This window comes from Podarcis gaigeae, assembly GCF_964106915.1.
Source record: "Podarcis gaigeae genome assembly, chromosome: 13".
NCBI lineage: Eukaryota > Metazoa > Chordata > Lepidosauria > Squamata > Lacertidae > Podarcis > Podarcis gaigeae.
In genome coordinates this window covers 5130116-5153424 of record NC_139689.1, presented here as the reverse complement: position 1 = coordinate 5153424, position 23309 = coordinate 5130116, and the positions used below count along the sequence as shown (strand labels likewise).

The following is a 23309-nucleotide window of genomic DNA, read 5'->3' as shown; positions in this document are numbered from 1 at the left end:
GCAGTGGCGTGTGATCGGGAGAGCAACCTGTTAACAAGCCAAGCCTAACATGTGAACGGTGAGTCTACAACTCCAAAGGAGAATTTGGGGCAGGATTTGGGTCAGCTTGATGCCTAAAATGGGTTACACTGATACACCTGAAGTGCCACAGAAGCTGGTCTGTTTTTCTTAAAAAGACACACCTGGGCGTAGCTGATTCCCATGGTAAGCATAATGTTATTGGGGGCTGTATACTTTTGTGTTATGCGAGCCCACCATTTGTGACAGGTGCCCCCATTGGTCCAAAAAGGTTGGCAACTCCTGATTTATGGCACTAGTCCTCAAACATTTTCAGTCCTAGGACACACTTTCAACCCAAAGTTCCTACAAGGGTCCTACTTTTGATTTTTTTTACACCATATATATTGTTACTGTGGGAATGTTGCTGCTGTGACCCAGGAGTTGAAGAATGCAGAATTCATCTAGCAAGTGGAGCTTTTTGCTGCAAGTTAAGGGAGTATGGAAGGTACATAATGGGTTGCTATAACTAAATCCATGTGTGAGATTGGTTTAATTTCAGCAATAACTCAGGTGAAAGTCATGCAACCTGTTGGTGTGGACTCCACTAGTATAGGTAATTCTCCAATTGCCTGGCAGTGTGTGAATGGGGAAAACATTAACCGCTAATATGTCTCAACCGTATTGTCCCTCTGTGGCTAACTCATGGTGTTCCCTGTTGAGGAAATAGAAAACTGCAGAAATTGTAACGCTGTTACTCTGGGGGGAAGGAAAATTGAGGCAATTTTTACCTTGAACGTGTTTTGTTTTTTTTTAATAGACCATGAATAATTTTCTTCAAAACATGGTGCGAGCAAGTTCACAATCTAATTGACAGAAGAGTCTATTCTGCCTCAGTTTGTGGGGTATGTTTTAGCTCTGAATTGCTTGACTCTTTTTGCTCTACAGTGGTACCTTGGTTTACAACCATAATCCGTTCCGGAGGTCCATTTGTAAACCAAAACAGGTTGTATAACTCAATGTGCGCTTTTGCCAATGGGACCTCCCCCCAAAAAATTGTTTGTAATCCAAAAAAAGGTTGCAAACTGGGACACACACTTCTGGGTTTGATGTGGTTGTAATCCAAAACGCATGCAAACCAAGGTATCACTATTTAAATCAGGTGTCACATTTGTGGTTCTAAAATTTTGCTTTTTGTCTTTCTGGTTTTCCAAACGCTGCCTCCCCTCAAAAGTGAGCTTGGGTCAGCTCTAGGTAAAATCTCCCATGCGAGTTCATTTATTTTAAGAAGCTGGTGATTAGTTGCACTTTCAAAAGGGGAGTGGGGCGAGTAGTTGGGAGAGGGGGGTTGCCAACCTGGAGTCAGGCAAGTAAGTGTGGGGGGGGGGGTAGAGATCAAACTAGTGGAGAGGAATAAAGACATTGCAGTAAAAAATAATGTATCAGGTATACACTACCAATCACAATCCATTTTGAATGGCACACCCTGGGTTGGGAATGAGTGAGTAGACTAGGAAATCATACAAGTGTCGCCTGCAGTGTAGGAGGAATGGCCATAGTTTTGCATGCAGAAGGCCCCAAGTGCAACGCTCACGTCTCTAGGCAGGGCTGGGCAAGACTTTGGTGTGAAACACTGTCAAACTATTGCCAGCCACATGTCAATGGAACTGAGCTTGGTGGCCCAATGGTCTGACTAAACACCATGACACTTCCTAGTTTCCTCTATTGCACCAATAGGAATTCAGCCAAGCAGCCTTCCCCCAACCTGGTGTCCTCCAGATGTTTTGGATGGCAGTGTGACCCTTTTTTAAAAGCAGGAAAGCTGTGTGTTCAACAGTTTGGCAGAAGAAAACCCTTGTAAATTTCTTTTTGGTAGTGCTCTTACAATCTGTGACGGGTCAGGACAGCTGGGTGGGTGAAGACATCAAAGAGGCTACCCTGATGAGAGATGCTCCAGATAGCTGAACAGAAGGTTAAAAGAGCCTGGTTGCCTGTGATTCTCGGTCAGTCCCTTCACAGAAGCTGTACCTTGCCATGGCTTTCTCAGAACTTCAGTGGTTGGAACGAAAGGTTAGATTTTCCTGCAGAGCTTTTCGCAGAGGGTTAGGCTGACCTCTGCTGGTGGGAAGCGTTCCTAGCTTGTGCCATAAACTTCACCACTTGCTTTCTTTTCAGTCGTCTTGTTTTATTTCATAGAATTTTAGACCAAGAGGCTCATCTAGTCCAACCCCCTGCAATGCAGGAATCTTTTGCCCAATGTGGGGCTCAAACCCACGACCCTGAGATTAAGAGTCTCATGTTCTACCAACTGAACTACCAAGAGCTTTCAAGAGTGGAATCTCTAAATGGCCTATATGGCTGCATTGAGGAGCAAAGCCAAACCATTTTCATTTTTGGCCCCCACCACTGCACAAAGAACCTCACTCGGCCCCTGCAGCTTCCTCCTGATGTCCCAGAAATGGGACTTGCTGGTGGATGGCCAGAGGCCGAATTTGGACATCATCTCCTTTTCTTCCCCATTGCCAATCTTTAGTGTAAATGGTTGAGAGCATATAAAACAGCAACCTTCTCCTTCCATGCCTAGTCCTGAGCAATCTCAAGCCTTGGGGACCTTTTTGGCATCTGTATTGCACTCCTTGTCTTCAAGCTCAGAGCGCAGGCTCTGAAATGCCCTTCCTAGGGAGTCCCGCCAGGCCCTCACCCTCCTTCTGCCAACAGGTAAAGAGCACTGGATTTACATGGGTCTTTGCCTGTATTTTAGTCATTACTCATTTTCCTTAATTGGCGGCTGGCTTCATTTATGGGCTTTGCCTGCTCTGCTTTTGGCTTGTAGATTGCCACTTGCCTTAACGTATGTGTTTTATTGTGGGTGTGAGCTGCCATTTACACCAAGAGGAGAGGTGGGAGGAAACCTGAATAAATAAATAAAAACAATCTTGAGCTGTTCTTACATATCCATTTCCCCCTCTTCAATAACAAGGGCTGAACATTTCCAAAATCCTCTGCGCGAGAAAGGCAAATGCTGCTATTCACCCCATTTCTTCAAGCCTCGTTTCATCTGTTAACAGTCTTGCATGGAAAGGTGCTTACGTTAAATCCATGTGTAAGTCACGGCATGTTCATATTTTGCAAAGGTGCAGATGGCGGAGAGCATTGTAAGCTCAGCACACACAACTGCTAACAAATTTCATCTTCAACGCTTATGTGTACCTTTTTTAAATGTGCCAAAGCAAACCTTTTAGATTATGTGAAAATGACACAGAAACTGCAGTGGAAACAAATGACGCAACAGCAGACCTAGCCTCCCCTTTCAAGCACTGCCAGAGCCCCATTTCTTCCAAGCCACCAACACAAATGAGGCACAACGCACCCAGGTGATGTAGCCAAGGAAACAGTGCCTTTATTCTGTAAGATTTAAACAAGAAGTGACTTGAGATCCGGCAACAAAATCCAGGAGCGCAGAGCTGGCCCTTCTGTTGCCCCTCCTCCCTGCCCCCCTCCTCCTCCTCCAACAAATTGCTTCTAAGGAAGAGGCTGGCAGGAAGAAGGGGCAAAGAGGCAGCCCCCTTGCCCGCCCGCTCAAAGCAGGGGACACTCCTGGAAGGAGCGCACCTTCGGGATCTGGCTTCCCCAGAGTTCCAGATGCAGGGAGATGGTGGTGGAGTTTGCTCCCCACACTATGCGTTCTCAGAACAGAACATGGCTAGGGAGTGTGTCCCCCTCCCGACTGCCCCATTATCGCCCCTGCAAGGGGTCCAAGCACAAGTGGGAAGGGGGTTAAACATACAGGATGAGTGTGTATACATTATATATATATTCATATTTATAGAGTCACTTTGCAGTGCTTCTCAAAGATTCAGCACTGCCAGGAGCTAATGCCGCAAGGCAGGCAGCCCCCTCCCCTGTCACAAGCAGGAGACTCCAAAGGTGGAGCCCTGGGAGCCTAATTCCAATTCCACTTAAAAGCCTCTGGCCAGAAACAGAACCCAGATGGGCCCTGGCTCCCAAACATTTATCCCCGGCTGGTTTTGAGACCTGCCTCCCCACACCCAAGAAGGGAGAGAGGAGGTGCTTGGGAGACAGCAACTAAATCTAACACAGGAGGTTGAGGTGGGCATTATTCACCCACCCTCCCCACCGCCCAGGCAAAGCCACCAACGTGATCAGAAAATAAAAGAGGAGAGGCTTGAGGGGAACCATGTGCCCCTCCCTTCTGCCAGAGGCAGAACCTGTCCAGAAGCGACCAGGTAGGCAAGTTAGCCCAGGTGCCCCATCAGTCGTCTATGCAAATCACCTCCCCACTTTTCGCCTCTTTCTTCTCCAGGCTTTCTCCTTCTTTTTCCTTCTTCACAATCACAGGGGGACCGTTGGCTGCAGTTGCACAAGCAGAGAGAGAAAAAGGCAGGGTTAGCTAGAGGAACGACTCAGACATGCAGCTCCCAACTCTTGCCTGGTGCTCCCTCCTGCCCACTGAAGAAGGAACAAGAGAAGGAGGGCATACTGGTGGTGAGAGCCATTTCCTGCTATAAGTCGCCACCATTACATAGCCCACTTCTGACCACAGAAGCTGCTGTTTTGGCTAGCAACCACAAAACACACTTCTTTCCCCGCTCACATGTTCTAATCTTTTTAGAAAGCCACCATCAGCATCAGAAAGGAGAAAAAGAGGCAAAGCCTCAAAATGGTATTGTGCAGGGTGGTGGTGAAATTTAATAAAATCATAAAATGCCAAACGTATTTTGCTGAATACCATTTTTTAGGGGCACTGAAAAAACAACCAACCATGAAAATCCCTCATCAACTTCCATGTTCTGACAACCTTGAGCCAAGGAGAGAAGCTACGATTCCTTCAACACCCATTTATTGACCTTTCTTCCCCCAGACTACCCAGGAATCTTCATTCCTCGATGAGTTTCATTGTTAAGTAGGTATGAGTCTGGTTAGCGTCTGGATCAGAGAATGCTATCTAGGGTCCCATGTCAAAGACAGGAATGCCAGAATATCAAAAATGCTCATTCTGATTTGTTGCTCTAAGGATGTATTTTGGTCCGGGAAGGAGACAAAATCCCCCCCCCCGCTGGACCCACAACAGTGGGGGGGGGGTGAACTGTGGTCAGAGATCCCACATGCAGTTTCAATTTGCCCTTGCCTGCTCTTTCCCCACTCACCCACAACCAACCTGTGATGAAGGAGCCAGTTGGCATTTGGCTGTAGTTGGCACCCATAGTGGGGAGCGTTCCGCCAGGGGTGGCACCAAAGGAGCCCCCAAAGCTTGGAGGGGTGGCATAGGGCCCAGGGGGGAAGGCCTGCAAGAAGAGAAGGGGGGAAAAAGAAGAAAAGAAGAGGGAGAGGGCAACTGAACTCCAGCCACAATGCAGAGAAATGCCACAAGAGAACAGTTGGTAATAATATGTCTGTCTGGAAGGACCATCCCTCCAAGTTTCGCAACCTGTTTTATCAGTTGTGTTCCAGGCTGCCTTCACACCAATAGAAGCAAAACCATGTTAGGCCCTGTTGTGAGCTGCCCTCCACCCCACTTCACTGGCTAGTCAGGGAAACGAGAGTGGAGCAGGGAGCGGACGGTTACCGGGGCAGTCTGCGTCTCGTTCCCCTTGCTTGCCAACCGGCTGAGGATGCTGCGTTCGGACATCTGGAGGCGGGCGGCAATTGGAGGGATGCGAGAGAGTGTGGCTGGCAGGCGCGTCACGTCCGCTTTCATGTCACTGAGAAGCTCCTCAAGCTGGTTCAGCACTGGTAGGAGAGAGAAAGGAGGAGACAGAAGGAAAAAGAGACCGAAATCTGTCAGGGGGGGCAGAGCCCAGGTTAACAGGCGACCTCTCCTGGAACCCAAGAACCCCTTGCCAAACCTATCCTGCATTTCACCAAGTTCATGGGGGCTGGGGCAGCGGTGTGAGATTTGCCCCCGAGTCAAACTCACTCCACAGAAACTCCTAAAATGAGCTAGAAGATCTATCCACTCTTTCTGCCCACCCATCATAGAGAAGGGATTCGGCAGACTTGCCAGATTGTTCATCACCAAGCGCAGAGGAAATACTCTCCCAAAGGATAGCTACCAGGCACTAGAGACTCTCGGATGAGTCCAAGCGGATGGAGGGAAATGAATGCACCAAGATGGGAGACTAAATGCAAGGGATGCGCACACAGTATTTGGGAGAGTGGGGGACACACCAGAGAAACTCACAGGAAAACAAACCAGATATACTTGAGAAATGCACCAGAGACAGCAAAATATTTAAGAGACACGTGGATGGGGACAAATGTGAACCAGTGCTACTCACAGAATATTTGGTGGAGAAATACACAAGTGATACTTAAAAGTGCATGGAGCCAGGTATCTCAGAAGCGCTCCATGTGAAACTCAAGAGAATTTTATGGGGACTTTAAAAAAAGAAAAGATACATCAAAAGCACTGAATATGATTGTGTAAGAGGATAGTCTGGAGGGCATAATTCCACTGCTACACCAAAAGATACTCAGTGGACTATTCAGCAGTCATGCTTGGGACAGAGAGGAGAAATGTTCAGAAGATAAAAAGATGTTTTGCAGATGTCCAGCAAGCACACAAAGGATTGTTGGCAGATACTCAGAAGATATTTGTGGATACTCCATGGATAGACCAAAGCAGATACACCAGAGATACACAGAGCAGGATCAAGGAGACAACTGTACACAGCGGCTTTTCTGATCACAACCGCACTTTAATGGATTCAGAATGTGGTACAGAAGGAGGACGTTGCACAGAGGCGCGGGGGGCGGGGTGTAGGGGGTTCACATGGACTGTCCTCTGCGGGCCCTCCTACCCGCCCGCCTCTTACCCTTGTGCAGGACGGCGTTGGCAGGCTTGTTGCCAGCCAGAGATTCCTTGGACAAGTGCTGGTGGCTCTCGGCCAAACACTCCACCTCGGCAAAGCGGGTGTTGAGGGCCATGGCCGGATGGCTGGGGTCCTGAGTCATGTTCAGGTAGGCGGCTCTCCGCAGCTGCTCTTCAATCACCAGGGCTTGCTCCAGAAGCTGATGGAAGGAAATGGAGAGATGGAAAATGAGGTGCTTTGAAAAACTGCCATTTGGCCCAACATGGCTTTCCTCTCAAGGTAACCAAAACCAGGACTGGGCAGTAATTTGCAGATTCTTCAGTACTGATTAGTTTAAACAAATCCAGTTAATTCTGGCTCTTCTAAGCCACAAAGAGGGAAATTAAACTATGCAGAATACTAAAGTACCCCTGAAAGGCTTACACTTCCACTACCCCACTTTCAGGTTCTCCCCAGGCATTAGATTCAAACTTATTTCCATAACCATAAGGACTAGAAACCTGTTTATAAAAGCCGAGATTATTTTGCACCCCAAAATACATTTGCGATTGTGGAAATATATAATTGTCTGGATATACGCCTGGTTTATTTCAGAAGCCGCTGACATCGTCGTCCTCAGATCGGCAACCTCTGGTTACACTGCCAACGTTAACATAGCTTCAGCTTTAGCTTCAAAATGCTAAAAGCAAGCTTTTGAATTACATAGACTGCTTTGCCTGAAGTAGTCATTTGACTGCCAACTGTCCCCAAGCCCTTGATTCTACTGTCTGGTCCCATCAATTCATCCACACCTTGAATCTTCTGGCAAGGAACTTGTTCTTCATCTCCAAAAAGTTTCCCTTGTTGGCTTCGGTCTTAAAGGGCTCATTGATGATGGCGAACTGGTTGTCATTCTGGATATCCTGCCAGCGAGCGTAGCCGTGACTGTAGAGAGGTGCGGGGGCATTAAGGAATCTTCATAGGCCACAGGGAACCCACTGCCACTTCCCAGCAAGGCAGGGGAACAAGGAACTGCCTGGCATGAAGTCGCAGTCTACAGCTTATGGTTCTGCATGGTTATCTACCCTGAACAAAGAGGCCATAAAATGCATTTCCCAGCCCTGAGGTTATGAGAGAAAGTCTGGATCTGCTGTTCCCTGTCAACTCACACAGCTCCATAAACATAAAAAAGGATAAAACAGCAAGAAAAAGCATTTGAACCTTTGTTTTCCTCAGAAATAAAGGAATGGAGGAGGTGGCAGACTTGGTATGAAATATTAAAAGGCACCTGGGGAAGAAGTCCCGTTGAGCCCTGCTGGGCAAAGATGCTTGGGATCACAGGGCATGATTAGGAGAAAACCTTTTGGGCAGATGACTGCCTATGGAACATTTCAAGGCTGGAAGGAGAAGATGCCGGGTCCTAGTGCCTGCCTTCCCTGTTTTTAACGTTCATTCTGCAACGCATTACCTGTTGCATTATGGAACTCTGGCTGTTTGATTGATTAAATTTTAGGAAAGAACTGCAAGGCTGTACATTGTAACCATCAACTGCCCTGGAAAGAAATGGGATATCTTCTCTTGCAAGAGAACGATTTTGCATGAGTTGGGGCTGAATATTTTTTCTAGGGGCGGGGCATGGCACTGAAAAACATGTGTTTTGGGGCACCGTGCAAGATCACTGCCCCTCCAAAAAAGCATTTTTTTCAGGGTATTGATCTTGTGTGGCACCCCAAGACACATATTTTGAGGCACCATGCCTAGAAAAAAGCATTTTTTGGGGGGGCTCTTCTCCACTGTCAGCAGCATTCAAGAGGGGAAACACTGAAGTCATGTTTGCTATACAGAACGCCAGCAGCGGACATTCCTAGCACCGAGAACAGTCGCTGGGTCTTTTCCCTGCTCTAGACAGCTGTTCAGAAGGTGCCAAATCTCCCTTTGAATCAGCCAGTGGCCAATATTGGAGGGAGAGTGCCATAATCAAGCCCACTCCCAGGTTAGGCACCAATCCTATATTTTTGTTACTCGCCTCTCTGTACTGTCACATCTCTCGCCAAGGGCTGCACCTTTCGCTGAGGAAGAGCTCAAGTAGGGGTTTCCAGGAGGTGAGCTTGGCTCTCCTTACTTGCCATGAATCAGCACACACACATACTGCTTTCCTGGGTCAAAGGATACAGGACAATGCCCGCCAGAAGCCAGTAGTCATGTCGGCGGTGCCAGATCTCGTTAAGCTTACTGGAGGAGATGGCGGCTCGCTCCTCATTCTGCCAAAGGGTGTGGAGTTCTGAAGAGAGAGGAGGGGAAGAGATATCCACAGTCAGTGCTACTCTCGATGAACTTCTGGCAAAATTAAGGGCATTGCTTCTCTTCACAAGGTGACCCAGCTGGCACCCAACGTTTCAAACAGTACAAGTTACTTCCACACTAAGTGACCTAGTTCATACATTATCCACTTAAGGGAGAGAGCTTCTTTCCCTAGTTGGCCCAAACAAAGGAGGGGGTCGCTCTCTACACACACACACACACTTGCCAGATCACTCTCTATCCCAGCACAGGCTTATCTCCACATTGTGGGTCTGCACCCGAAGCCACAACATACCCGTGAAGCCACCGTCGGCTATGTTGAACATGAATCGGGGCTTCTCGGTCTTCTCCTCCTTCTTGCCATTGTTCCGGTTTTCATCTTTGATGCTGCTAGCTTTGGGCTCTTTTCCAGGCTCCCTCTCGGCTTTTGCCTCTTCTTGTAAGAGGGAAGGTGAGGACAGGAAGGTGAAAGAGGCCACCAAGCCCTAAATTCTCCATCCCCTCCTGTAGTTTCTGTGCCCCTCCCCACAGGCTTCCCCGCTGGAGGGGGTTGGCAAAATTCTACATAAGCCACACCCTCAAATCTAAGGCCTGCCTCCCTCCCTCAAGGCCATGTGGAGTCACCCTGCGCATGTCAGCCAATTTCTGGAGTGGGAAGGGGGATCAGAGACTGGTGGCCTTTGTCCTTTCCCAAACAGGACCTTCAAATCCTGCCTTCGGGCCATTCGAAGAAACCAGGGCAAGGCAAAATGTGGGGAGGGGGAATTAAAAACTGGAAAGTATCACATGACCCCTTCCCAGTGAGAGTCCTAAACTGCACATTTCCCCCAACTTGCCTAACCCCTGGATGGTGACACAGATTCAGCTCTAGGTTGCAAAGGGCTTTAGTTCAAGCCCTGCGACCACATATGGGTTCATCCCTCTACACTTCTGCCTCATAAAGCCCATGTTACCTTTTTTCACTTCCTGTGCCTCTCCCTCAGCCTTTTCCTTACTCTCGTCGCTCTCTGTGGGTTTCTCATCTGCCACGAGTTTTTCGGAATCAGCATCTGGAACTTTGGAAAGTGCAGGGAAAATGTGAGGTACAGTGGTGCCTCGCAAGACAAAATTAATTCGTTCCGCAAGTCTTTTCGTCTTGCGAGTTTTTCGTCTTGCGAAGCACGGTTTCCCATAGGAATGCATTAAAAATCAATTAATGCGTTCCTATGGAAACCGCCTTCAGACCAGGTCCGGGGATAGTCTGTCCCCCGACCTCTTCTGAAGGCCGGCGGGGGGCGAAAGTCTTTGCTTCCCCCCCGCCTGCCTTCCCGGGAGAGCGGAGAAACGCAGAGCGATTTAAAAGCCTCCGGACGGCTTTTGAAGGCAGGCGGGGGGGAGCAAGGACTTTTGCCCCCCGCCCGCCTTCAGAAGAGGTCCAGGATCTCTTCTGAAGGCGGGCGGGGGGCAAAAGTCTTTGCTCCCCCCCGCCTGCCTTCAAAAGCCATCCGGGATAGCGGGAAGCGCTTCCCTGCTATCCCGGACTGCTTTTAAAATGCTGGCGGTGGGGAGCAAAGCCTTTCGGCCCCCACCGGCCTTCCTGGACCTCTTCTGAAGGCCGGAGGGGGGGGGAAGGCTTTGCTCCCCACCGCTAGCATTTAAAAGAGGTCCCCGGAGATTTCCCTATGGGCTTTCTTCTCGCGAAGCAAGCCCATAGGGAAATTCGTTTTGCGAAGCGCCTCCAAAACGGAAAACCCTTTCGTCTAGCGGGTTTTTCGTCTTGCGAGGCGTTCGTCATGCGGGGCACCACTGTATGAGGGTGTCACTTGGAGTATCTGATGTCGTACAGTGCTGTGTAGGATCTTCACTATAATCTGTTACCATTTCCCCCCAAAAGGAACAGCCAAAGCTTCTTGCCCTCTTTGAAAACGGAACATTGGTTGCTTATCATGACATGTGTAGGGGGGGTGTCCCAAAGAACCATGGGCACTACCTCCACTAAATAGCACCACACACCATCCAGAAAAAATACAAGCAAGGTGGAAGTTTGGTTGGAGTTCCCACTGATGACAAGCCCTTCTCAGGTCCACATTCCTTGACAATAAAGAGCAGGTGAAGATCCTTGAGGCACATTTGCACCTTCTTTTATTACTCAAATGCATTTCCCCCACATTCCCAAAGAAGGACAGTCTTCAGTGCTCACATCTAGAAGCATTCCCCCTCCATCCCCATCCTTATAAATCTTTACCCAATTTCTCTTTCTCTTCCTTGACTGCGGGCTCGGCTTCTGTCTCCTTCTCCCCGAGTGCTACCAATCCCTCCTGGTCGGGCTTCTTGGACGACTCCATTTCCGCTTTTTCCCCTGAGAAGGTGGCAGAAGTGGGCTGCTCGGGGGCTGAAGGCTGAGAAATGCAAAATAACAACCATTTTCCACCACCCTTTGAGCTAGTGATACATTGCTAGGAACTCCACACAGCAGGGAAGTGAATTAGAGATGATGTAGCGCTACTAAAGGGGATTGTGTGGTTGAAGTTTCACTGTTTGCAGGTGGAGCTACTGCTTAACAGTGGAATCCTCATGCTGTTGTTTGTAAAAGCCAGAAGCCTTTAATATCAAAACTAGTGGGAAGAAGAGAACAGGGCACATCCACAGAATGTTTGGCTGTTGCCTTCAGTGCCAACAATCCTGGTAATTTCCCCAGGAGCACTGCTTTTGAAAACATTCCCAAAATATCTCCCCCCCACAAGGTGCACCAAACCAGGCAGCTCTATTGCTTGGAGGACCACCTGAAAGAACCCCTCCCTTGCACAAACACAAACCTCAACCTCCATTTTCTCGCCACCCTTGGCTTCTTTCTCCGGCTTCTCATCTTTGGCTTCTGGGTCCTCCTTTTCTGCCAGGGTTGCCCCATCTCCTTTGTCACTGGGAGCCGGGGTAGCTGGTGGGATGGACAGCAAGGTAACAGTCAGTCATCCTCTCCTTCTTCAAAAACACATTTGCGCTATAATCCTGTACACCTTAGGACCAATCCAAAGCTAGCTGCAGCCATTCAAATCCACATGACGCTGATCATTTTAACAAACCAAGTTTTTATCTAATGTATGCTAGCATTAATACAGCCACCTTCTTAAACTGAATCTGGTTTCATTTACACCGGTATCAATGTAAAGCGACTTCGTCTTAGACCCAGGGACAAAATTCTAAGCTCTTTTGAGAATGATATCTATTTGGAATGAATAAATGTAGCCAGCCCCAATGCTCAGAGATATGGCAGGATAGAAATCCTAAGAGACTAGCAACATGAAGGAAAATACCTTCACCTATTGGCCAGATTCTGAACCCATTAGGAGGGTCTCTGGCCTCTTGGTTGGAAGTGATTTGGAGTTCCTCCCACCCCCCACCAAGAGATCCCATTGCTCCAGGGGGCATACCTGGCTTGGAGGTGCAGGGGGTATTGGTGCAGCTGGGGTCTGGGGTGGTGGTGGAGGTTTTGATGGTGGGAGACGAAGCTCGGGATGACTTTTTGGAGTCAGCGCTGGGGTCAGGCATCAATTCAGGCATGCTCCAGCGACCATTAATGTGTTCAAACTCTTGCACCTGCCATATAAAAAGATATGCAGCCCACTGTGAGCAAACACATTTTAACTGTGTTAGATAAGGGCTGCAAGAACAAGCCCAACAGTAGAAATAGGAAGGGAGGAGGATCCCATGGACTCAGTCAGGCTCTCATAGAAGAGATTCTGCAGTCAAGATGTTTCCAAACAGAAAAAACCCACAACAAAATACTGGCATTCCCATTCATTCCCTTTAAAAAAATCATGCTAATAGCCTCAAAGCAGACAAAAACTGTGGTTCAATCTCATGGCATTTAAGTATCTCACTTTTGTATGATGAGAATTTTAAAATTCAAAGAGATGCTGAATTCCAGGAATACCGTATTTTTCCCTCTATAACACGCAGATTTTTTCTCCTAAAAAGGAAGGGGAAATGTCTGTGCGTGTTATTGAGCGAATGTGTGGTCCCTGGAGCCAAATGGCGCAAGGGGAGGCAAAAAAAATCAGGCAAAAATCAAATCGCGCGTCTCGGAAAAGGGAAACCTGAAAAGAGGAAGCGGCTGCTTTCCTGCATTCTGCCTCAGGGTCTTACTGCCCACCCTCCTCTGTTTCCTTGCTGTGTTTGCTCAAACGGAACAAAGAGCAGGGAAAGCCCCTCCAGGCAAGCAGAGAGGAAAGCAGAGTGTCGTCTCTGTGCTCCGGTGCTACTGAAAACATGCAGGAGAGAGAGAGAGAGAGAGAGAGAGAGAGAGAGAGAGAGAGAGCGCGCGAGCGCTAGCTGGCTGGCTGGCTTGGGTGGGTAGGTGAGGGAAAACTTTTGCCTTCCTTTCCTCCCTCCCGTTATACCCCTCTCCTGCATTCTTAGCCAGCTGCTTCTCTGCACACCCCTCTCCTGCTCCTTGTCCCTTCTGTGTTTTTCCTTCCCTCCCCACTTAAAATGTGGTTAAAAAGCATGGATCCACATGGATCCTCAGGATCTTTGCATTGGTTCACCCCAAATTCACCATCAGATCACATAGCATGTCCATGGCTACAGCCTGCCCCCCCAAAATCACGCACCCACTGTTGCCTGGAGCTGCAATGGTGCAAAAATGTGGTTACAAAGCATGGATCTACATGGATCCTCAGGATCTTTGAATTGGGTCACCCCAAATTCACCATCAGATCACATAGCATGTCCATGGCTACAGCCTGCCCCCCAAAAATCACGCACCCACTGTTGCCTGGGGCTGCAATGGTGCAAAAACGTGGTTACAAAACATGGATCCACATGGATCCTCAGGATCTTTGCATTGAGTCAGCCCAAATTCACCATCAGAGCACATAGCATGTCCATGGCTACAGCCTGCCCCCTAAAAATCACACACCCACTGTTGCCTGGGGCTGCAATGGTGCAAAAATGTGGTTACAAAGCATGGATCTACATGGATTCTCAGGATTTTTGCATTGGGTCACCCCAAATTCACCATCAGATCACATGTCTGTGGCCACAGCATGAAGCACAAAAATGATACATCCACTGTTTCATTCAGAATGTTTTTTCCCTTGTTTTCCTCCTCTAAAAACGATGTGCGTATTATGGTCAGGTGCGTGTTATAGAGCGAAAAATACGCTACTTTGAAAATAATAAGGGCACTACTTCTTCCCAGGCTATTGAATGGGAAGTCTATATTTGAGGTAAGGTAATAATAGCATATGCTTCTTATAAGATACAGACTTCTCAAGAAAAGAATTTGGAGAAAATAGTGAATTGTCTTTTAAGCATCCTGTTCTTCAAACTGAAGGTTGCAATGCACATAATATTAACTATATTATGCTAGAGATGAATTTGCACTGGCTTATTTGCACCAGAGCTATGGGGATTGTGGAGAGAGGATGGCTAAAATATTGGCTTGTTATTTAAAGCAAAAAGAAAGTTGGAATTTACCTGGTTAATGGTGAACAAGAAAACCAAGATACTCAAGGACACTTCCTTTTCCATTAGAGGAAAGAAGCCCACGCATAATATTTTCTTAAGGGAACTGGCTGATTTCCCTTTACTCACCTGCCTTTCCTACCCTTGATGGTCAGATTCCCTACCTTTTTCTTCACCAGAGACATGACACCTATCCGTGTCAGGACCTGCTGCCTCGAGAGACCTTCCCTGGGCACCCCATCGGCAAAAGTCTCAGAACCGTCAGCCCCAGGCTCGCAGAGGTGTCTCATGAATAGTGAGACGTATGCCCTGAAGAAATACAAAATCCAACAGGCTGAATGAGAATTTATGCAAGGGGGGGGGGGGAAGCACCAAAGTTAAGATCCTGATACATTTCCCCATGGATGCTCAGGGGACAGAGCAACTCCCCTATGAAGAAAGGTTACAACAGATAAAAGAAATATCTGAAGTGGTGTCAAATGGAAGATGGAGCAAACTTGCTTTCTGCTGCTGCAGAGGGGAGGACCCAAACCATGGATTTAAATGAGAAAGGATATTCAGACTAAATATTAGGAAGAACTTCCTGATAGTAGGAGTTGTTTGGCAGTGGACTGGAATACCAGGGAAGGTGCTGGAGTCTCCTTATTGGAAATTTTAAAATGGAGGTTAGAAGGCCATCTGAAATAGATGACACTTGTGGTCCCATTCTATGGTTCTACAAACATCTGGGGCTTTTTAGTTTCGAAAGCAAGCAAGTAGGGGGTGATAAATTTGTATGAAATTATGCAATGTATGGAGAAGCGCTTTTGCTTCACCCCCATAGTCAGTGGGATTATCCAATGAACATGAATGGAAGGCGAGTCCTTCACAAAGTGCCTATAGAAACAAAATGTGCCAATGGCTGCCAATTTGGACAACTTTAAAGGCAGTTATCAATAGCTGTATGCTTCTTCCTGGATCAGAGGTAGCCTGCCTCCAATACCCATTGCTGGCGATCCTGGGTAGGAGAGAGTGACTGCGCTCATGTCCTGCTTGTAGACTTCCCCCACTTGGGGCAATTGGCTGGCAACTGGGGGGAGGGGGCGAGGCTGGACTATATGGACCTTTGATCCGATTGAGCTGGTTTCCTCTTATCCTCTGCATTTGGTGAGCTGCTGTGAACAGAATTATTTGGGTTTGAAGCAGGAGGAGCTTGCTTTGTGGCAGTGGATGGCACCTTACCATCTTTTGAAATAGGCTGCTGTCCATCTGCAAAAGCGAGCTCCTAACCAGTGACTAGATTGCAGTGATGTCACAGATCTCTAGTGCCTTTGTTTCCAGAAGCAATAGCACCCAAACCATGAGATAGGAGGGAGAGGAGGAAACGGAAAGGAATAGAAATACTGAACGTGGACCTGAACCCAAACACCCCACCTATGACCAAGACCCACACATTTGCCATCAGATTCTCTTCCCTTGTCTTCACTCTGTGAGCACATAGCTCTGTAACTGTGGGTCAGCTTGGTAGATGCCAGAGCTTGGGCTCCCCAATGCACCCGACCACAGCTCCCCTTTGCTGAGCGACTGCTCTGGGTCTGCATGAGGGAGGGGAGGGTCATCTCTACCCCTCGCACTCCAGGAAACACAGACCCAAAAATGGTTTGGAGGGTTTGTCAGATGCGTAAGAACCACCATCACTTGGCAAATAGCGTCCTAGGGCTAATCTGTCCACCCTGTTCCAAGGGTACAGGGTCAGTACAGGCTATACCTGAAAATGCCAAATCTGGCACTTGAACAAATTAGACTGAAAACTGCTTTCCTTGCATTTGCTTATTGTGTATGAGACGTTCCAGTTGTTCCTACTAGCAGGGGGAGTGCTGAAGATGGGCCTCCCTTGAGCTCTGGAGGTTTTAGCAGGCATTGCTGGTATGCAGCCAAGCTTATCTTTGTGGCCAGAATGTCTAGAAAGAGTCTGCTTTTTTTCTTTTAATGAAAATAAGTATCTTGAGATGCTGTGTGTTTGTGCTTGTACAGTAGGACCGTGACGTTTAGACAACCCGGGTTATAGCTGCTTTGCAGGAGGGTCCTCAAAACTTGTTAATCAGGAGGCAGGATGAACCCTTCTTCCCCCTGGGAAGTGGAATGTCGCAGGACGCCAATCTCACACAAGACACCTACTTAAATTCTTTCTCCGTCTTGCCCCGCAAGTCCCGGACCAGCCACTGGGAGGTGAAGGCATCTTGTGGAGGCATGCCCCAGCGCATGACGGCATTCAGGAAGGCCTTTCGCTGGCGGGTGTTGAACCCGAGCACCTGAAGGAAGGTGGCACAAAAGCCAGGGTCATCCCCAAAGCGTCACTAATATGGCTACTGCTAGGGTCCCCCTAACTCTTCTAGGAAACTAGCCACTTGCCCACAGAGCGTAACCTTTGCCAAATTGCCCACCACTCAAGCTGTACCACAACACGTAGATTTTGTAAACCACTTTGATGTTTGCTTGCTTTTTTTACAATCAAGCAGTGCATAAATTTAATGAAATAAAAAATAAATAACGCCTAAGCTAAAGCAGAGGGACACGGGTGGCACTGTGGGTTAAACCACAGAGCCTAGGGCTTGCCGATCAGGTCAGTGGTTCGAATCCCCATGACAGGGTGAGCTCCCGTTGCTCGGTCCCTGCTCCTGCCAACCTAGTAGTTCTAAAGCATGTCAAAGTGCAAGTAGATAAATAGGTACCGCTCCAGCGGGAAGGTAAACGGCGTTTCCATGTGCTACTCTGGTTTGCCAGAAGTGGCTTTGTCATGCTGGCTACATGACCCGGAAGCTGTACGCCAGCTCCCTTGGCCAATAAAGTGAGATGAGTGGCACAACCCCAGAGTCAGTCATGACTGGACCTAATGGTCAGGGGTCCCTTTACCTTTAAGCCAAAGCACTGCTCCTTTTCCAGTACCCCTTTCCGGTCCAGTACCCCTTTCCCTCCTACTCCACAGTTCAAATGGTTGTTGGGGAAGTGGACCTGTCCCATCCATGTTTCCCCTCCCACCAATCAAAAGCCATCCTGCAAGGCCGTCCTCTCACCTCAATGTTCCCACCAACTCGTGCCAGAAGCGGGGGGAGAGGCTTGTCCTTCTCGTTCCGGAGCTGCCGTCTGGACTGTCGGCGACCTTGGCACACAGAGCGAGAGACAGGGGCTTACAATCACATCCCTCCACTGCTCTAGTATTGCCGAGGCATGGCCAGGTGCCCAGAAAGCCTCCGCCTGGCTTGGCAGACAGGACACGGAGCAGGTCCCACCGAAGTCCCTTGTGCTGGCCTGCCCAAGGCCACACACTCATTTGGCCCGGGAAAGCCAGGAAGAGAACGCAGCCCTCCTCCTGGCATGCCAATAGGGAGGGAGGGCTGGCTGGCTGAGATCCCAGAAAGACATGTGCAGCAGGCTGCCATGATAGAAAGCAACCTCCCATCACACAGAGGAAGGCAGGCCACCAGGAAAGAACAAGTCCCACAGGGTTTGTTAGGTGCAATACAAGGCAGCATAGGTCAAGAATCAGTAACACAAAAACGCGCGTGTACACACAGTTCACAGCCCAGATGGAATGCTGCACAAGGGCAAACCTCTGTTCCCAACCAGCCATATAGATTTGTTCCCTCTCTTTGCTTGGCAGGAGCTCACAAGCTGTGGATTGAGCAGGGAAAGAGGGAGGATCCCTCCCCTGGGCCGAGAGTTGGACTATTACACAGTCTTCAGGCTCCTTTCAGAGCACACCACATGCAGGAGAGGAAGGAAAAACAAGCCCTCACCTTCTGGCCTTTCGTCAAAGTCTTCGTCCTCCTCTTCAGAGCCCACTGAGTACTCGGACTGATTGTCTGAAACAGCATCAGGCCAGTTTGCAAGCAGTACAAGGTTCTTGCTTTTTCAGCGCTTCTTGCCCCCTCCCATAAACCCCACATCACCAGACGATCACTTCCATGCAAAGTGCTGGAGAGGAGGTTGCTGGAACACAACCACCAACCCCCTTTTTTGGAAGCTGAAAATCGCTTAAGACACCAGTGACCAAATATATGACCAGGTTGGTTTTCAGGGGGGCATGTTAGTCTAGATTTCCTTCCACTGCATGATGGGAGAAGCAGTCCTACCTCCATGTCTTGCCCAAAAAAAACCACAGTCCTCACGCACTTTCAGCAGATGGAATCTGGTAAAACCTTACACAACGCAAAGGAGATGCAGTTCTAGCTCTGTTCCCCCCCCCCCCAACCTCCATCAGGAATACTTCCTGAGGTCTAGCCACTCCAAGCATGCATAAAATCACTCTCCCCCCCCCCCCGCCGCATTTGCAGGTTTCAAATTACAAGAGAATGTTGGGGGGGGGGAGAGGTCAGGATAGGGTCCCTAAAATCTGGGGCCATTTTGTTCAGAGATAGGTTCAGTAGCCCATAGAGTGCCAGGTGGCCACTCCTATCCTCGCAAGGGGACCCCGAAATGCTGACCTTGGTCCTCTTGAGCCGCATCATTGTAGTTGACCTGTTTGCGCACACGCTTCCCTTTTCCTAGGTTGCGAGCCAAGTCCTCCTGCTGCTGCTCATAATGGTGCCGCAACAGCTTCTCCCAGTAGTCAGGGTCCACATTCTCCTCTTGTTTGATGATCTCCCGCTCAATCTCCTCAATCTGAGGCAGCAAAGAGAAGGTCGGAGTCACTGGGATGCGCACGCTAGCACAAAAACAGTCACCCTTTGCAAGCGACCTGGTGGAGCCGCACACGCTGCACCCATTGCTCCATGGCTTCAGGCTCTCATCTGTAAGCCCTGGAGCACAGCCTTGCTGCCTATTGAATCATCAGCCATGATCTCACAGCTGCCTTGTCCGACTGACCTTGTCCTCCTCCCGAACCACGTACTGAGCCACTTTGAAGGAGCTGAGGTACTCGTTCATGTTTTGGACGTCTGCATCATCGGTGGCATCCTGGTTACGGTCCAACAGCCGTGCAATGGCTTCGTTGTCATAGTGGATGACACTGCTGTCCTCCTCTTTGTTCTCTCCTGCAGTGAGGCGAGGAGAAGAAAAGGGGGCAAGGGGTAGGAGACTGAGGCTGAGACCTGGGAGATTGCTGCCAAATTCACCACAAAGGTTGATGCAATTTATGATCGATGGATTTCACCTTCAGCCCAAACCCTGATTCTGCACAGTACACTTTACCCTGCAATGGTTGCAGCAAGAGGTACCTGCATCATTCGACACAGCAAGATCCGCTGGTGTACCTGGCAGCCCAGGTGGCAGAAGAGGCCAAGCGCACTGCTCAGCAGCTCTGTCTGATTAAAAGAATATAGCTTCCTTTGTTCAGCTTCCCAATGTGCAACTGTTATTCCTCTCCTAATATGCATGAAGCTAGACTACTGCAATTAATTCTACTTGGGATAACCCTTGGACACTGCAAACAACTGCCTGCCTCTTGATGCATCACCCACAGCAGCGATCCTCTCACCTTCGTTTTCGTCCTTGAAGAGCTCCTCAGTGCCAAACTTGAGGATGTCATCCAGCTCCTGCTTGGACATGCTGCCCGACTTGGAGCCCAGGCCTGGGCGGACAACCAGGTGAGTCAGCATCATCTTCCGCTTGGCCACCTGCGTAATACGCTCCTCCACAGAGGCCCGTGTCACAAAGCGATAGATCATCACCTTGTTGGCCTGGCCAATGCGATGAGCTCTGCTGAAGGCCTGCAAAATGGGGGGGGGGGGTGAAAAACAACCCAAGAAAGTCAGGTAATGATGAAATGGCTTGGGGAGGATTATGGCCCTTAAGTCCTGCTTTGGGTTTCTCACCATAGGAACCAAGATGCTGAACCAGATAGGCTTTTGAGCTAAATGATCTGGGCTCTTCTTATGCTCCACATCTGGTAAGCTGCTATGGTCAAAAGTATGTGTGCTAAAAACAGGGAGGGAGGGAGGGGGGAAGAACGGGACTGCTTTGCAGCAATGGTTACATCTGAAGATATTTTAGGATAAAGCAGGCTGCTGCCCATCTGTATACTTGTCCCTAGCCATTGGCTGATCTGCAATGATGTCAGAGACCTCTAGTGACTTTGGTTCTAGAAGCGGCCTGCAATAGCACCCAAACCATGAGAAGGCAGGGAAGGGAGGAAATGCAGAGAAAGGGGAATAGAGAGAATTAACCCTGTACATGAAAGAGGCCTGTTGGAAAACTCATTGCTCCGCATTTGCCATCAGATTTTCTTCCCTTGTCTTCACTCTGCGAGCACATAGGTCTGTAACTGTGGGCCAGCTTGGTAGAAGCCATAGCTTGGGCTCCCCAATGCACCCGGCCACAGCTCCCCTTTGCTGAGGGACTGCTCTGGGTCTGCATGAGGGAGGGGAGGGTCACCTCTACACCTCACACTCCAGGAAACACAGACCCAAAAACAAAAAATGTTTGGAGGGTTTGTCAGATGAGTAAGAACCATCATCACTTGGCAAATACCATGCTAAGGTTTAACTATCCACTCTGTACTAAGGGCTCAAGGTCAATTGCAATACAGGCCTCTCTCATGTTGTTATCTCAAAATGCCTAATTTTTACCTGAATAAAGTAGATGAAAACTACTTTCCTTGCATTTGCTGATTTTGCATTATTCATTCCATTTGTCCATGCCTTGGGTGGGAGTGCTGAAATCAGCCTCACTCTAGCCTAGAAATTTTAGCAGGCTTTGCTGGTACATGGCCAAGCTTATCTTTGTGGCCAGAAAATAGCTTTGACTAAAAATTATCTCTGTGTTAATGAAAAGTAAGCTTCTTGGGATGCTAAGGATTTTGATTGCACAGTCGGATTGTGGGAATGTCTATAACCCGTTGACCGCTGATTGGCTAATGGGTGAAAAAGGGATGATAGATAAAATCAGCCTTTGGTCTGATCCAGAAAGGTTTTTTTATTTTTTTATTTACTTCATAAAATTAATATATTGATTGTAAAAAACAACAACCACACCCTCAAAGTGGTTCTTATGTGCAACCTCTGGTGGATCTACAGAATTATTATTATTTTTATATCCCACCTTTCCCCCTCATGTTTTAAATGCTTAGAAACATCTAGAAACATAGAAAAAAGCAATTATAAAAATAAACATAATATATACACGTACACAGTTTATATATAGTCTATTAAAACATGCAGAGCATTACAATAAAAACATCACAGCACCAGCCACCTCCTTAAAAACAGAATTCCATAAGGAGGAAGGGGTGTGATCAGGGGAGGAGAGGAGCCTACCTGAATATCATTGTGAGGGTTCCAGTCTGAATCAAAGATGATCACCGTGTCAGCTGTGGCCAAGTTGATGCCCAAACCACCTGCCCGCGTGGAGAGCAGGAAGCAGAACTGCTGAGCTCCCGGGGCTGAAAAAGAATGAAGACCTCAGTGAGTGAATCAGGAGGTAAGACATATGAACTGGACTCAGAATTCAGAACACAAAGTTGAACTCAGAAGTCAGGCTCAGGTTTGCTTTGCAAAAGGTATTTCATGCTTGGGAGCAGATTCCCAAGTATATCATGTCACTCCAGAGTAAAAATTATGGCTGCCTGCTCCAAGCTATGCAAAAACATCATGCTTAACCTTCAAGTTACAAGAGATTCCAACGAAACATCAAGAATAACTTTCTGACAGTTAGAGCTGTTTGACAGTGGAATGTACTCCCTCGGGAGGTTGTGGACTCTCCTTCCGTGGAGGTTTTTAAGCAGAGGCTGGATAGCCATCTGCCATGGATGCTTTAGTTGGGATTCCTTAATTACAGGGGGTTGGATCAGATGAACTTTGTGGGTCCCTTCCAATTCTATGATTCACCATGAATGTCCATTATTGTCCACCATCCAATATTGAGGAGCTGGATCCTTCAGCTGCCCAGGAAAGGCAGAAAACATACAGCCAACTTTTGCAGTCTAGTCTGGATTAGCAGACTACATCCCTGTTCTGTCTCGTGACCAAGCAAGAGACAGAGACGGCTGAAGAGGAGTTGCTGTTTCAGGATTTTTTGTTCCTTCTACTGGACATTCCCTATAGTGTTGCTCTGGCCTACTGGCACACCTGCAACTCCTATCCTCTGACAAAGGCTGAAGTTTTGGGTGCCGATTCTGGCACTGACTTCTCAACCATGACAAGACCGTTGCAACTGACCCTCACGCCCAGCTTGTGGGTTCCCCATCAGCAGCTGGCTGACCACTGTGGGAGACAGGATCCTCAAATAGATATACCTTAGGTCTGATCTAATGGGGTTCTTCTTGTGGCATGTAGATCCTTACAACCCACTCTAGTCCCAATCCAGAGAGAGCCTCCACCTGAACGAGATCCTTGGCAGGCTCCTTTCTATAGACAATTGAGGTCATGGTACATAAAGGTACATGGTACATGATACATAAAGGCCAAGCCCCACCTTCTACCCTCACACATCAGGCTCACAACCTTCATACTTGCCGTTAAATCTATCAATTGCCTCTTGCCGCAGGGCCCCCGTAATGCCCCCGTCAATCCGTTCATACTTGTACCCTTCATAGTCAAGGAAATCCTCAAGTAGGTCTAGCATTTTTGTCATCTGGAAAAGATACCCATAAATGAGACGAGAGATCTAGTACTTCTGGAAATTCTCAGTTGGGGAAACGGGGTGGGGGTGGGGGGATGGAGAAACCACTAACACTGTGGAAAGCAAAATTGTTTGGGCTTACAAACAGTTTCCACTATAAACAAGATCCAGGGAAAAAAAAGAAATAATACTAAAAATTCTCCTCCATAGCCCAAGAAG

General features: G+C 48.3%; 1 protein-coding gene across 11 annotated transcripts in view; it reads right to left on the bottom strand.

The window, feature by feature from the left end:
* Window positions 1-3372: 3372 nt before the first annotated feature.
* Window positions 3373-23309, bottom strand: part of CHD3 (chromodomain helicase DNA binding protein 3) — a 65018-nt gene continuing 45081 nt past the window's right edge. For all 11 annotated transcript variants that reach the window (XM_083706489.1, XM_083706486.1, XM_083706492.1 and 8 more), the window contains exons 21-40: window positions 22985-23102; window positions 21788-21912; window positions 20011-20242; window positions 19401-19567; window positions 19019-19196; window positions 18332-18397; window positions 17609-17694; window positions 16713-16846; window positions 14720-14864; window positions 12518-12683; window positions 11906-12024; window positions 11335-11488; window positions 10064-10165; window positions 9406-9546; window positions 8982-9090; window positions 7622-7754; window positions 6834-7029; window positions 5585-5748; window positions 5177-5303; window positions 3373-4368 (exon numbers count right to left, since the gene is read on the bottom strand). In XM_083706489.1, coding sequence (XP_083562615.1) covers window positions 4271-4368; window positions 5177-5303; window positions 5585-5748; window positions 6834-7029; window positions 7622-7754; window positions 8982-9090; window positions 9406-9546; window positions 10064-10165; window positions 11335-11488; window positions 11906-12024; window positions 12518-12683; window positions 14720-14864; window positions 16713-16846; window positions 17609-17694; window positions 18332-18397; window positions 19019-19196; window positions 19401-19567; window positions 20011-20242; window positions 21788-21912; window positions 22985-23102 — 2760 coding nt within the window. In that variant the 3' untranslated portion in view covers window positions 3373-4270. The remainder of the gene's footprint in view (window positions 4369-5176; window positions 5304-5584; window positions 5749-6833; window positions 7030-7621; window positions 7755-8981; window positions 9091-9405; window positions 9547-10063; window positions 10166-11334; window positions 11489-11905; window positions 12025-12517; window positions 12684-14719; window positions 14865-16712; window positions 16847-17608; window positions 17695-18331; window positions 18398-19018; window positions 19197-19400; window positions 19568-20010; window positions 20243-21787; window positions 21913-22984; window positions 23103-23309) is intronic.